This window comes from Gossypium hirsutum, chromosome A11 (assembly GCF_007990345.1).
Source record: "Gossypium hirsutum isolate 1008001.06 chromosome A11, Gossypium_hirsutum_v2.1, whole genome shotgun sequence".
NCBI classification, from domain to species: Eukaryota; Viridiplantae; Streptophyta; class Magnoliopsida; order Malvales; family Malvaceae; genus Gossypium; species Gossypium hirsutum.
The window spans coordinates 12,169,816-12,184,203 of NC_053434.1; the positions used below are offsets into that span (position 1 = coordinate 12,169,816).

General features: G+C 34.1%; 1 protein-coding gene and 1 long non-coding RNA gene across 3 annotated transcripts; one reads left to right on the forward strand and one right to left on the reverse strand.

Annotated features, from left to right (window-relative positions):
- Positions 1–4,481: 4,481 nt before the first annotated feature.
- On the reverse strand, positions 4,482–5,953 carry LOC107923190 (uncharacterized). The gene is made up of 2 exons (XR_001691546.2): positions 5,547–5,953; positions 4,482–5,416 (listed from the first exon to the last, which is right to left on the reverse strand). It is a non-coding gene; the product is annotated as an uncharacterized lncRNA (long non-coding RNA).
- A 1,834-nt stretch (positions 5,954–7,787) lies between these two features.
- Positions 7,788–12,387, forward strand: LOC107924287 (importin subunit alpha). Of its 2 annotated transcripts, none has more exons than XM_041081066.1 (11): positions 7,788–8,359; positions 8,658–8,754; positions 8,839–8,930; positions 9,010–9,141; positions 9,223–9,408; positions 9,506–9,672; positions 9,788–9,866; positions 10,647–10,775; positions 10,930–11,057; positions 11,143–11,517; positions 11,885–12,387. In XM_041081066.1, exons 1-10 carry the CDS (start codon positions 8,135–8,137, stop codon positions 11,513–11,515), a joined length of 1,608 nt encoding a protein of 535 aa, XP_040937000.1. In that variant the 5' UTR covers positions 7,788–8,134; the 3' UTR covers positions 11,516–11,517; positions 11,885–12,387. The 2 variants fall into 2 exon arrangements, with proteins under 2 accessions (XP_040937000.1, XP_040937001.1); XM_041081067.1 differs by having other exon boundaries at positions 7,873–8,359; positions 9,509–9,672.
- The last annotated feature ends 2,001 nt before the right edge of the window (positions 12,388–14,388 follow it).

Here is a 14,388-nt window from a genome sequence, read left to right on the forward strand (position 1 = left end):
ATCACCCATTTCTTTTAAATATCATATTCCATCAAATTTCTTGGATCCAGAAATGGCAATTTACCATTCTAGTCCATAACCTTGTATTTCTCGATTTAAGCTTAAATTTTGATTTCCTTGATTATTAAGCTTGGAAGATTGGCCAAACCCTAACCATGACTGCTCTTGGTACATTCTACTGTAGCAAGAAGAAAGGGACACATTTGGGTTTTAAAATTTGTCTTTTAATTTATTTTACCCCTAAATGACCAAAATGCCCTTTTACTATTCTTTTAAATTTTACCCAACCAAGGCCATTTTTGTCCAACAAGTTATACAATGGTTTAATTATCATTTAAGGACCTCCCATTTAAAATTTCATGACAATTAGACACCTCTAACATGTAAAACTCAACTTTTTCACTTTTTACAATTTAGTTCTTTTTACTAAATTGAGTGCCCAAACGTCGAAATTTTCGAACGAAATTTTCACGAAATCATTCTGTGAAATCGTAGACCATAAAAATATAATAAAAATGAAATTTTCCTCATCAAATTTGTGGTCCCGAAACCACTGTTCCGACTAAGCCTGAAATCAGGATGTTACAATATGTTAGGCTTATGGGCCAAATTGAGTTGTGATATACTTTGTTTAACTTACTTTATTTGTGGTTATATGGGTATGTGAAGAATGAAAAATTGGAAAATGCTTCAATTAGAATTGATGTAAAAGTATGGAGAGGTATGAGATTATGAATGATTGAATTATGTTTAGCCATATGTTTGAATTATAAATGCACATAAGTAGTGTGTACTTACGTCATGATATTTCGAGATAATTTGGATAATTTTTGTGATATTTAACATTGAGAAGTTATTGTTTTTAGACTAAGGCCAAGACACGTTGGATTGACTTAAATGGATTACGCTAATAAATTGAAATGGTAAACTTTATTTTTGAGTTACGAACTTACTAAGCATTTCATGCTTTCTTTGTGTTAATTTCTTTGTGTACCTAGGTATCAGAAGCTCGTTCGGGTTGGAAGTTGTCGGAGATATCATCATACTATCTATCGGCTATTTTGGTACTCTTGTTTTTATAACTTTGGTTATAATGGCATGTATAGGTCATTTTGGCTCTTGGTAGCCTACATGTTTGGTTGTGTTTTAGTCATTTGTATTGGCTTGAAATTGTTGGTATATTTTGGAAGCATAATTGGTATGTGTTAAAGTTGTCAATTGATGTGATTATGAGTATCATGTTGTATGTGTGAAAGTATATGTTATAAACTTGAGATTGGTTGGTTTTTGAGTGCCTATTTATGCTATGGTAGATACAAAATGATGTGTATGGGTTGGTACCAATATGGGTGAGGAATAAGGCTTGGAAAATGGCCTATTTTTGTCTACATAGGCAGAGACACGAGCATGTGTTTCAGCCGTGTGTGACACATGGCTAGGTGACACGGCCGTGTGTCCCCTGATGCTTATTTTGAAACCAAGTCAGTAGCTTCACACGGCTTAGCACACGGCCCGCCACACAAGCGTGTGACCCCTGCACTTTGAAAAATTTTTCATGTTTTCTCAAAAATTCGTAGAGAACTCTGTTTAGTCTCGAACCACTTCTAATGTCTATTTAGGGCCTCAAGGGCTCGTATTGAAGACTTTATAAATGTATTTGAATGGTTTTTGATATGAATGATAAATGTATATGAAATGTATGATTGTTTGACTTATAAGTATTGTGTTTTTGGCATGTACCTAGGGTGTAAATATGTCCTAGAAGTTTAATCTTTTGAATATGTGATTATAACTTTGTATTTATATAGATATATGTTTATGTAACATGTTTTAATGATGGTTGGATTTTCTTGTATGTATGTTTCATGTTATAAGTTCAATAAAATTGGTTGTTTTGATAAATGTAAAGTATGATTGTTTGAATTTGTATTTGTTCATAAGAGGTATGAGTTAGTTGTATAGAAGAGTAAAAACTGCACTAATTGAATGAAAATTGAATTATGGTGTCAATAAGGACATATTGGTTAAGCATTTGAATTTTAGGTAATTGGTATATTTGAACATGTATGGGTGTTTTTTTGGTAATGATTTTAGTATGGTTTTAATGCATGGTTTGGTAGTCAAGTTAGGTATGAAAATTTCCTTGTTTTTTGAAGCAATTTGGAGTACACATGGCCTAGGACACGGGCGTGTGTCTCGGCCATGTGTCACCTGAGAGTTTCTTAGTGTTCAAGTCAGAGAGTTACACAGCCTGACACATGGGCGTGTGGGGCAACTCAGAGAGTTGCACGGCCTGGCACACGGACATGTGACACAGCCGTGTGACCCTACTCAGAGAGTTACACAGGTGTGGACATGGGCTGGGACACGGTCGTCTATCCCTAGTTCGAAAGTTACACAGGCAGAGACATGGGCGTGTGTCTCAGTCGTGTGAGACACACGGCCATGCATCCCCTGTTTTGCAAATTTTGCATTGTTTTTTTCATAAACTTTCCAAATTGTTTCAAGTTGGTCTAGATTTGCTTTTAAGATATTTTTAGGGCCTCGAGAGCTCGATTTAGGGACAATATGCATGTGTATGAATACTTTATCATATCATTAAGTTTATTGAAAGTTATAAAGTTTATATGTTTTCAATCGCTCGGTAATGCTCTATAACCCTATTTTGGCGATGGAAACGGGTTAGAGGTGTTACAAATCTGCATCGAACCCTCATTTTCTTGTAAAAAATGAATAACCAAAAAATGGTTATTGAACGCCTATAGTGCTCCATTAACCACTAGTTCCACATCAAGTTCATAATAAAACTTAAACATGTAATGTTTCTCCTCTAGATCTGTATCCTAAACCTCCCAAGAGGGTGCCATAAATTCGCCATCGTATTTCTCATGGTCGGGAAATGGATAACACTTGCCGTTAAAAAATATCCTACCAAGCAGGATTCATTTGTCGGGTGAGTATTCACATTACTCGAGAGAAACCAAGTCTTTCTCCATCGTCAATGTGCAAATACATCATTCCTTTCTCTATTGGCTTCAAGATCAGATCCAACACCTTGAACAGATTTATACTAGACAAATAGAAACAAATCTCAAATCAAAACACCAGCAACTGAAGAAAAAGAACAAGAAAAAGATCCAAAGATATGCCACAAGACCAGGTAAAAGAAAAAAAACTGATACTAGTCTCAAGGCCTAATTTTAAGCCCATGGATATGATGGGCTTACATTACCTCAAGGCCCAACAACAAGGTCAAAGGTCAAGCAAATCAAACCAAGATTTGATCAAAGGTAGTATGTGAGGATGAATCATTACAAGAAAACGAGGAATGATACATGCACGGAATGAGTGAAATGTATTAAAGTCAATTCAACTAAGCTATCAATTTTCAAGCTAAAAAGATTAGTCAGCTTGCGAAAAATTTTTGGATAGGATCCAAGCATATTTGGATTAAGATGTATTCATAGCGTTTTAAGATTTATCTCTTAGCTTCGAAACACACTTTGAATAACTTGATTTTGAGTTCGAGAACTCAAATTATGATTGTTTTAGTAAAGACTGCGCGAGCAGAATTTCTAGACGAAATTATTACGAAAATTACGAGTTTCAGGCTTTTATTTCGAGTTTAAATCATACAGGGTTCGAGTTTTAGGCTTAATTTTTATTATATATGAGTCCAATATTGTATTTATCAGCTCTTATTATTTTATTATTTTGAATTTTGAATTTTTTTATAATTATGAAGTATTTTAAGTTATTTAGGAGTTTTATCTCAATATAAAGTTATTTTAAAACTATTTATTTATGTTAATTAGAGTTCTAGTATACTTAAAGTTCTATTTAAATTTATATAGCTAGCCTATATAAATGCCTTTGCATTGTACACCGAAGGGAATTGATTATTATTCAACTTCTCTTTTGAATAAATAAATTCTCTTTGAGTTTTTCTTTTCAATAATTTCTTTTGAATTTTCTTTTAGAAGAGTTTTAACAATCTTTTGAGCTTATGGGGATCATCTTTAAACTTTTTCTTACCAAGTTTTCTTTCTTGAAAGGAGAATTAGAATCGCTTAAAAGCGGTTGTGGATTCTTATTATTTTTAATGTTTCTTAGGACTTCTATACGCCATGTTCCATCTTTTCTATCTATCTTCTTTATTTTCTTCTTTATTGCTTTAACCTTTGATTTATTGTCCTATTTTATTTATCTTAGTTATTTATTTTAATTGTTTTCTTTAATTTCTTTTATCTAACTTGGATTCGTTTACATTTCAGGTTGTGTCAAAATCTAAATTTCTTTCCGAATGTCTAGAGCTCTAAGTTAAATCTATGACTTGAACAAACTTATGATCTTGTTCTGCACTCATCCGTATAAAAAACGTGCCATAAGAGTAGACTTTACACTTTCAAAGTTCACATATAAAATTGTACATTATACTATAATTCATAGATAATTTTAAAATCCTTAAAATAAAAGGATAATTTTCAGTAAATAAAAGTAATTATTAAATTAACGAAAGTCATTCGTCACTAAAATTGATAGACGAAGTTTCAATTTAAATAAGGGTTAAATATAAAATTGGTGCCTAAACTTGTCAAATTCTCCCATATTGGTACTTCTGATTTTTTTGTCCCAGATTAATATCCAAACTTTTTTTTTCCGTCCACTATATTGGTCCCCAAGTCTAACGCCATTACTTTTTTATTGACATGGCAATACATGCCACTCATGCGCCGCCATGTGGCATCCGCTTTTGGCCTATTTATCTTTTATCTCTTTTTTTTTTTTCTCATTTTCCCTCATTTTCTTTTCTTCCTTTTCCTAACCTAGCCGTCGTGCTTCTACACTGCTGGCCACCGTCCAGCCTAGCTCTCTGACCAATGACAACTGCCGTTTGACCTTCTTCCGTCTGTTTTTGTCTACTAATACGAGAGCAAGGTAGCAAAAAGTAGTAAATTTGCACCTGATGATTTCCATGACGATATATAGTACTCGAAACCAGTGATTAAGTTTATCCCAATCTTCATCCTGAGCAAAATATTATCACAAGGGAAATCAAAACTTTCCCAGAAAAAATTCTTTGAATCATCATCGTTTTTCTCTTTCACTACGAGATTTCCTGAATCGAAAAGCTGTAAAACAAGTTCGTGGGGATTACTTGATGTGTTTGGGTTAGTATACCAAACGACGCCGTTGGTTTCATTGAAAAGTGTAGGGATTCCATTGTTCTCAAACCTTAAAACTCCATTATAATCTGAAATCGGACCTTCCCTGTTAGTGACCCGAACGACGGTGGTGCTTGAAAATTTATACCATATTCCAACGTGTCGATTGTTCGAATTCTCTGGGCTGAAACCCATTTCAGAGGTACCATTTTCGGATTCAAGTGTTTCACTGTCGTCTTTAATGAAATCATCTGGAGTGATGATTTTCAGTGTTGAGGTTTTGAAAATGAAGAAGAAAAAGAGAGTCAACCACCAAAGAATCTCTATTAATAATAAGCTTTTAAATTAATTGAAGTTACTGATATGAGAGAGTCACCATACCTTGAAAATTTGCAATTGCCTTGCTGCAAAACCAAGGTGGTACCTTGCTGCCTTACTCTCATACTAGCAGACAAAAGCAGACGAAAGAAAGCCAGACGGTGGCCAACGGTGTAGAAGCACGACGATTAGGGTAGGAAAAAGAAAAAGAAGAAAAGAAAAAGAGAAAGATGAGAAAGAAAATAAAAAGAAAAAAGGGCCAAAGACGCCATGTGGCGACATGTGAGCGACCAATGTTGTCGCGTTAGCAAAAAAATAATATCCTTAGCTCGGGTATTAATATAACGAACAGAAAAAAAGTTCAAGTACTAATCTGAGATAAAAAAAATATATAAGTATTAATCTGAGAGAAGTAAATATGTTTGAGTATCAATTTTATATTTAACTACTTTAATAAAAACAATTCTATGCCGACCAATATTAGGATTATTTGATTTCTCCTTGTAACTTTTAAAAGAAGGCAAGAAGATGGGGACAAGAAGATAGAAGGGGAGGAATGAAGAAGGTGGTATTGGGTCAGATGGGTCCGATAGCTTTAAGTTGTAGACCTATTACCCATCAACTTGAAGCTTCTAGGTTTGAGAAACTTTGTTATTTTAGACCCATCTGAAAAACTAGTGGTTGGGAAGAGTATCTCTACACTATCTTATACCTATAAAATTTTGGCCAGTAACATTTTATTACTTCATTAATCAAAGAATCTCTTTCCACCTTCTTCCCTTGTTATTTGTTCAACAAAAATATAATTCAAAACCACAAGGATAATTATAAATTATAACTTTAATATATGTTTTTATTTGTATGGAATGATAATTAAAATTCTTATTAGATATTACTTTAACACGAGTTTAAATCGTGTAACTTTATTCTCACCTCTAATATTGTATAGATATATATATGACATAGATATAAATTTAGAATTGAAAAAAGTATTTGAGTTGATTATTAATCACTAATAACTCTATAAAACTGATTATAGAATACAAACCCCCTTATGGAACATTTGGTGTTGGTCCCGTAGTTGCATTAGTTTGTGATATTAATATGGAGACTTTTATTATCGCACAGTTTTAACTTCCAAACACAAAGATAATAGATATATGAATACTGTCATTAATTGATCATGTCTTGAAAAAAAACCCAGCAAAACTGACTCGCTGCTTCTAGCTTTCCTTGCCATTTTTTATTTCAATTACAAGAAAAAACGAACATTTGCTTCAGTGACACGGTGTCGTTTAACCTTTAAAACGAGAGGTCCCACGAATTAAAACTACATCATGCGGATAATTTTGGTCACCACAGGCTAACTGCCTTTTTTTTCTTCTTAAATAATTGATACTGGTAAAGGCTATTTATTCTTTTTATGTTTGAGCATAATAATTTTTTCGACTCAACTTAAAAAAAGAATCATTTTAACTTTATACATATAGATTACCACATGTATGACAGGTTAATATTTAATTATTTTTAATAATATTTATATTTTAAAATAATTTTAATAATTAAATAAATATTGATGTAACAATTTATGTATATATCATGTCAACAAATTAAAAAAATATATTAATTTATTTATTTATTTTGGAATTATTTAAAAAATATAAATTTAAAATTAAAAAAATACATTAAGGGTTAAAATGATTTTTGTTGTAAAGTTAAAAAGATAAAAAATATTATATCTTATTATTATTATTATTTCCAAAAACATTCACTTATTGAGATATATAATAATTTCCACTTTCCTTTTATTTTCATTCCTCATATTTATTTCCTACGGGTCGTGGGGTTTAAGTTTAGTGCGTAGACAATTATTTTTGTCGGCTCATCTACTCTCATCTGTATAGCATATATACAAATAAAATTCAATTAATTCAAAATTAAAACAACCTTTTTAAAATTTTTTGTTTAAAAAAGAATCTTATGCATTATTATTCAAAGTATCTACTTTATTTGCAGAGTACACTTTTTTTCCTTAAAATAAGAAGAAAAAAAACCATGTTGACTAATTACAAATTTAGTAGTGGTATTTAAAAAAACATGTAGAGTGTAAGATTAAGATATATTGGTATTTTAAAATTATTTTACCAAATGTTTGAAAAATAAACCATCCATGGATACCATATTAATATGAAAGAAAAAAAAAGTCTCAATTATTTCAAATTTCCTCTTTATCATTTATTTCCTTTTTCTCAACCCCCCATTAAAATATACCGTGAGCTGGAATCCATAACGGCATAGGTACGTTAGGGTTCCTCGATTTCAAATTCAAAATCAGTGGCAGCATTGTTATTAAAGCCATATCAAAGCCTGAATTCCGCAACAGAAATAGTAAATAATTTCGAAAAAGATAGAAAAAGAAAAGAAGTCCCCTATAAACACTACCACTCGCCTAACCCTCGTCTCGCCCCTCCTCTCCCGATCCATTCGAATAAGGCTCCAAAAACCCTCATTCTTTTTTATTTTTTGTCCATCTCTCAATCTTCCAAAAACCGCGTCACTCTCTTCCCCTCTGTCATTCCTCAAACAACCCATCGATCATTTCACCTACAAATTAATCGGCGATTCGATTAGATTGAAAAGAAGAAGCGAATATGTCTCTCAGACCGAGCGCCAGGACTGAGGTTCGAAGGAACCGATACAAGGTGGCGGTTGATGCGGAGGAAGGTCGCCGGAGGAGAGAAGACAACATGGTCGAGATCCGAAAAAACAAGAGAGAAGAGAACCTTCTTAAAAAACGCCGCGAAGGACTTTTCGCTCAACAGCAACAACCGCAGCAACAACAACTGCTCTCTTCAACCGCTGGTTCCGAGAAAAAGGTAGAAGCTACTGATGAATCTATTTGATCCGTCGAATCATGAATATTATCTAGGGTTAACTTGTTCTCGTATATGAATTCCTATATTGACCTAATTGACAGCTGCTTTATTTCAATTGGGTGATATTTTCGACTGTTAATTGTGTTGTATTTCTCTGAATAGGATGCGGCTCATGTTTTACTCATTAAATGAAGTGAAATGCTTGTTTAACTTATTGATTGTAGTAATCCTGGGTGAAGAAACGCATAGACTTTTTTTTACTAGACAGCATTTTGATGTGTTTATAATCTAATTGCAGTTAGAAAGTCTTCCGGCTATGGTTGCGGGTGTTTGGTCAGATGACAGAAATATGCAGCTTGAGGCAACCACCCAATTCCGAAAGCTGCTATCAATAGGTCGATCATATATATATTGCTTTTCGCAATTCCTTTTAAATTCTACAAAATTGAAGTTATGTCTCACTCATATTTTTTGTGCAGAACGTAGTCCTCCAATCAATGAAGTTGTACAATCAGGTGTTGTTCCTCGGTTTGTGGAGTTACTTAATAGAGATGACTTCCCACAGCTTCAGGTTTGATTTTTTTATTTTGAAGTTATTAGGATTTTGCCCAATTATTTATCCTTAACCCAAAATCTTTTTTTTCTTGTAGTTTGAGGCAGCTTGGGCTCTTACAAATATTGCTTCAGGGACATCAGATAACACCAGGGTCGTAATTGATCATGGAGCTGTCCCTATATTTGTTAAGCTCTTAGGTTCTCCCACTGATGATGTTCGCGAACAGGTAAATATTGCAGTCTGCGAGTTATCTTCTATTGCTAAATAATCTGCAATTCTCATAACTCATAATTTTTTGGGTTTATAGGCTGTTTGGGCACTAGGAAATGTTGCTGGAGACTCACCTAAATGCCGTGACCTGGTCCTTGGCCATGGGGCATTGGTGCCACTCTTGGCACAATTCAATGAGCATGCAAAGCTCTCCATGTTGCGAAATGCTACCTGGACTTTGTCAAACTTTTGCAGGGGCAAGCCACAGCCTTCATTTGAGCAGGTTGAACTTTCTTGTAATATGAAAGTTTGTAGTTGTTAATTGCTAACCTCATGCTGATATCTTCTGCTAATACTTGGTGCGTTTGAAATTTATTAAGCAGACAAAGCCAGCTTTGCCAGCTCTTGAGCGTCTTATCCATTCAAATGATGAGGAAGTCCTTACAGATGCATGTTGGGCTCTGTCATATCTCTCAGATGGTACTAATGACAAAATTCAAGCTGTTATTGAGGCAGGAGTCTGCCCCCGACTGGTTGAGCTCTTGATGTAAGATTGATGTCTTTCCTTTTTTCAAATTGATTTCGATGTTTGTTTTCTCTTATGCTTGTGAATCCTGGATGTTTTGAATGTTTCCTCACTTGTCTCCCACTATTTTTGCTAGGCACCCATCCCCAACAGTACTCATTCCTGCTCTTCGCACAGTTGGAAATATTGTTACAGGGGATGATATGCAGACTCAAGTATGGAATGTTTCTTGATATTAATTCTTTTCTGTTATGTGAATTTCTTTAAAATATTTCTTTGTGCTTAAACCATGCCGGAGCAGTGTTGAGCATTTTTATTAGGAATTTAGGATTAAATAGACCATGTCTAACATATCATTGCAGATGCATTACTCAGTTCGGCTACCAAGATTTTCTTTTAACTTAAGTCTAGAGCATATGATGCACTATATTACAACTTGCCAGAGCTCTCTGATTTCGGAGTTGTTTCTTCACAAATGTGAATCTCGTTTGACCGCATCAATGAATATCTGAAGGTTTTGCATTTTTGTTAGTGAAAAAAATGACTATTGAGTGTAATTCTCAAAATTGGCATGCATTTATGTTGTTTTTGATTCACGTTCGACTTGCATATAGAAATTTCCTAAGAATACATTAAACTTCACCTTCCTTCTATAAGGATTCAGAAAACAAGAAGATTTCGATGTTGGTAATGGTTGTAGATGTTGAAATATAATTTATAACTTATTGAAGCATACTTTGACTTTGGCTTCTTGATTGAAATATGACTAATGATTCTAGCATATTGTTTTCATGGTTAATTGGCATATTCTGAGGTAAATCATAATGTGTTCGTCCTTCAGACAGAATGATCAATGTCAGGATGATCAATTGATCATAGTTCACGTCATGAGTTATTAAACTTGATTCTTGGATTGCAATGTTTGTATTCATGTCACCGCCTTAGGTTGCCTCTTCCTTCAGTACACTGATGATGCTTCATGTTCTCCTTTCCAGTGTATTATAGGCCACCAAGCCCTTCCGTGCCTTTTGAACCTGCTGACGAATACCTACAAGAAGAGTATCAAGAAGGAAGCTTGCTGGACCATTTCAAATATCACTGCTGGAAATGTAGATCAGATACAGGTAAGCAAATTTACATGGTACAAGTGTAGGAAAAAGCTATAGTTTGATGGTCCACTGCAAAATTTTGACAGGAAATAGTATTAGTTTTAATTGCAACTTTTTCATCCAGTTTGAATGAATTTCAGTTAAGAGCATAAATTTGAAATCTTTGTAGGCTGTAATTGAAGCTGGCATTATTGCTCCTCTAGTCCATCTACTTCAAAATGCTGAGTTTGAGATCAAGAAAGAAGCTGCTTGGGCAATTTCAAATGCTACGTCTGGTGGCACCCATGAACAAATAAAGTATATTTTCTTTGCCATAACTATCCTCTGGGTTCTTCTCGTGTACAATTTGCCTTAAACAATGAAATTCTATTTTGTTTGCCAGGTTTTTGGTAAGCCAAGGTTGCATTAAGCCATTGTGTGATCTTCTAAACTGTCCCGACCCAAGAATTGTCACTGTTTGTTTAGAAGGTCTTGAAAACATTCTGAAGGTTGGTGAAGCTGAGAAAAATCTGGGTCATACTGGAGATGTCAATCTCTATGCTCAGTTAATTGATGATGCTGAGGGATTGGAGAAGATTGAAAACCTCCAAAGTCATGACAACAATGAAATCTATGAGAAGGCAGTGAAGATACTTGAAACATATTGGGTAGAAGATGAGGATGAGGCATTACCCACTGGTGATGCTTCGCAACCTGGGTTCCAGTTTGGTGGCAATCAACTTCCTGTTCCTTCTGGTGGATTCAATTTCAGTTGAAGGTATGCACTTAAATATCTGATTACCTTTTGTAAGGAAGGTAACTGAGTCTGTTAGGAAAAATGATCCTTTAAATTGCAGTATTGATTGCTCTTTAGGTCTGGAGTTGCTCTCTCTCCTCTCTCATTTGCAAATATTTTGTTTCTGAAACTGGAAACTAGGATGTAATGGCCATATGTACGAAGTGAATATGGATTATATCATTACAACACTTTTTGTCTGATCTATTCTAGTAAAATGAGCTTTGCTTGTAACAACCCTAGATTGAATCATTTGGTGCTGTCAGATGCTCTTCTGCTATAAGCAATCCAGATAGACGGTAAATTCAGATACCAATAATTTGGTATTTTCTTGTTTTGGAATTTGCAGAACGCTTGGTGGGGTGGAATGGAGCTGAAAGGTCGGTATTTTCTTGTTTTTTTTTTATGGAATTCACATATATTCGAAGTCATGCCACAGTATGTTCTTAAGAAGTCGTCAAATAAAGACAGGGTGTACGATACGGTAAAGAGTCTGGAAGCCATACAAAATACTTTAAAATTTTGCAATGCGGTAGCTATTCTTTTTCAGCATCCTAACTCTCAGATGCAAAGGGGGAGAGATGCAGCCCAGTATTCAGACTTCTGGTTTTTCCTCTTGTTTTGAAAGGATGTATTTGCTTCCTTTATTAAAAGGTCCTTTTTTTTTTTTCGATTTTAGTTATAGTTTGGACATCATTTATTTGGTCTTTCTGTTAAGAAAATACAGCTATCAGGAAAATTTTTTCTTTTCCGGTAGTGTATTATTGTCAGAAACTGTATTGGAGTTATAAAATGTCTGCTAAACATGTCTAGTTGTGGTCCTTCTAAATAGAATTTGATTTATTCCCGAAATACGTAATTTGATGCATTTATCCTGACATGCCCCCTTCATTATACGATCCCCAACCACGCTTAATGCGAGTACACAGAAAGACGCCTGTCATTTAGGTGTACTCCTTGCATGGAAGACGCACTGCCTGCTGTCCCCAGGCATAATTCCTGATCCTTTTGCTGTACGGACACCCAAGTAAATGGTGTGGGGCGAGCCTACGAGGTTGATCTCTTCTAAGTGATTGCATTGAAAACGTATTAATGGGGTGTTTCAGTATGATCAAAATGCCAATCCTTCAAATATAGTGATTTTGATGTTTGTGACCTAAAGTTGATTAACGTTTCAGAATAATCAGAGTATGGGAACCCAATAATTTCAAATGTAGTTTATTTTTGGAATCAATGCTACCGGATTACCTGGTTTACATTTTAATTGGGCCAAGATCTATGTTACTGGTTCCAATTGAAGTACCAGATGACTTCAATTCCATTTGAAGGGGCACTTTACAACCAGGGGGTAATTAGCCGAATTTCAGTAGTAGTGAGTTTGAGCTTCACTCAAAATTTGATGCTCGATATTCAGTTGGATCTTGGTTAACTTTAATTTTTAAGCTTAAGTTCAGTTTGAGACATGATTGAGATAACAATAAAAAAAAAGTAATTTCATAAAATAAAAGTACATTAAAATAGAAAGTTTTATTAGATTTGTAAGTTATTTGAATCAAGTATTATGGTGCTTGAATTTGGTCTGATTGATAGTTCGAGTTAACTCTAATTAATTCAAATTTTTTATAATAGAATTTAAATATCTTATGGGTATCAATATTTCATTTATAATATTTTTTATTTAGGATGAACATCAGTGTTTTAGTTTTGCCCAATTTAGAAATGAGAAATGATTTCAGATTTGATTTTAAACCAACTTTGCACTAGTATAAAGGAAAGTGCTTAGCTGAAGATAATTATAATGAGTAGAATATTATCTTTGACCACCACATTGTCGTAAAATATTATATTTTACATATTGTTTAACTGTATTTACCAAGAAAAACTAAAAAATCTCCAACCTTTAAAACTAGATTTTTGATTTAATAATAGAGGACTCTATATAGCATCAGTAAAAGAAACAAGTAAAAGTAGAACAACTTTTTGTGATGATTTAATTTCCTCGAGGTCGAGGTGAACATATTCTAATATGCCAGAAGTAACTAGTGACAAACAATACAAGTTGATTTTTCTTCCGTCCCCTCGTACTCCTGGCCCAGATAGTTTAGTACCAAGATGCCTGGGAAGTGAAATAATAATAATAAAACAGACAAATGGAAAGTAAAGAGATTAAATTAATAGGGGAAGCATTAGTGGGGAGCAGAGTAACAGTAGCACTACCATGCCACCCGTTTCTTCCTCAAATATGTTGGTGGGAAGCTTGATTTTGTAATATATTAATGGTTTTGGAACCAAACTCACTACAAATTTACAAGTACAAAAGCATGGGTTGAAAGGTTGCAATCCAACTAGTATTGTATGGTGTTCCCTGGATGCACCTTTTTGTCTGGTGCTATAGACAACATATGCAAGCCAACGGGTGGCTGAGGCAGAACATATGGGCCGTGTTTTGTCGGTTGTGGTATCGTTTATCTTTTCATTTGCGGTCTTCGAACAAACAAGACGATTCTGGCAGCCTCTTTCTACTACATCCCCAATCATCATCTGATTGATCTTCACTCAATCACGTCCCCAAAGGCTAAATTTTGATTTGGGACTGAATATTGTTCAATAACTCCCAATGATATTTGAATCTTAAGTCACATTTATCTTACAAGAATTCAAGAATATTTGAATCTCCCAACCTATTATCAGAAAATGTGCATTAAAATAACTCCAATGATTCATTCATCATTTTTAAGTTACTTCCCATGGCTTTTTTTTTTTTTGGTATAAGGTTTGACCGAAGAGCAATAAAGGGAAAAATAGAATATCATGATATTATCACTAACAACTATTCCTGGAATTTATTAGGTT

Bases quoted from the DNA above. Each gene is read 5' to 3' on its own strand.
- LOC107924287 (XM_041081066.1), top strand. From the start codon at position 8,135: ATGTCTCTCAGACCGAGCGCCAGGACTGAGGTTCGAAGGAACCGATAC. The intron at 10,776-10,929 runs GTAAGCAAATTT...AAATCTTTGTAG, and splicing joins GAAATGTAGATCAGATACAG to GCTGTAATTGAAGCTGGCAT. The intron at 11,058-11,142 runs GTATATTTTCTT...TTTGTTTGCCAG, and splicing joins GGCACCCATGAACAAATAAA to GTTTTTGGTAAGCCAAGGTT.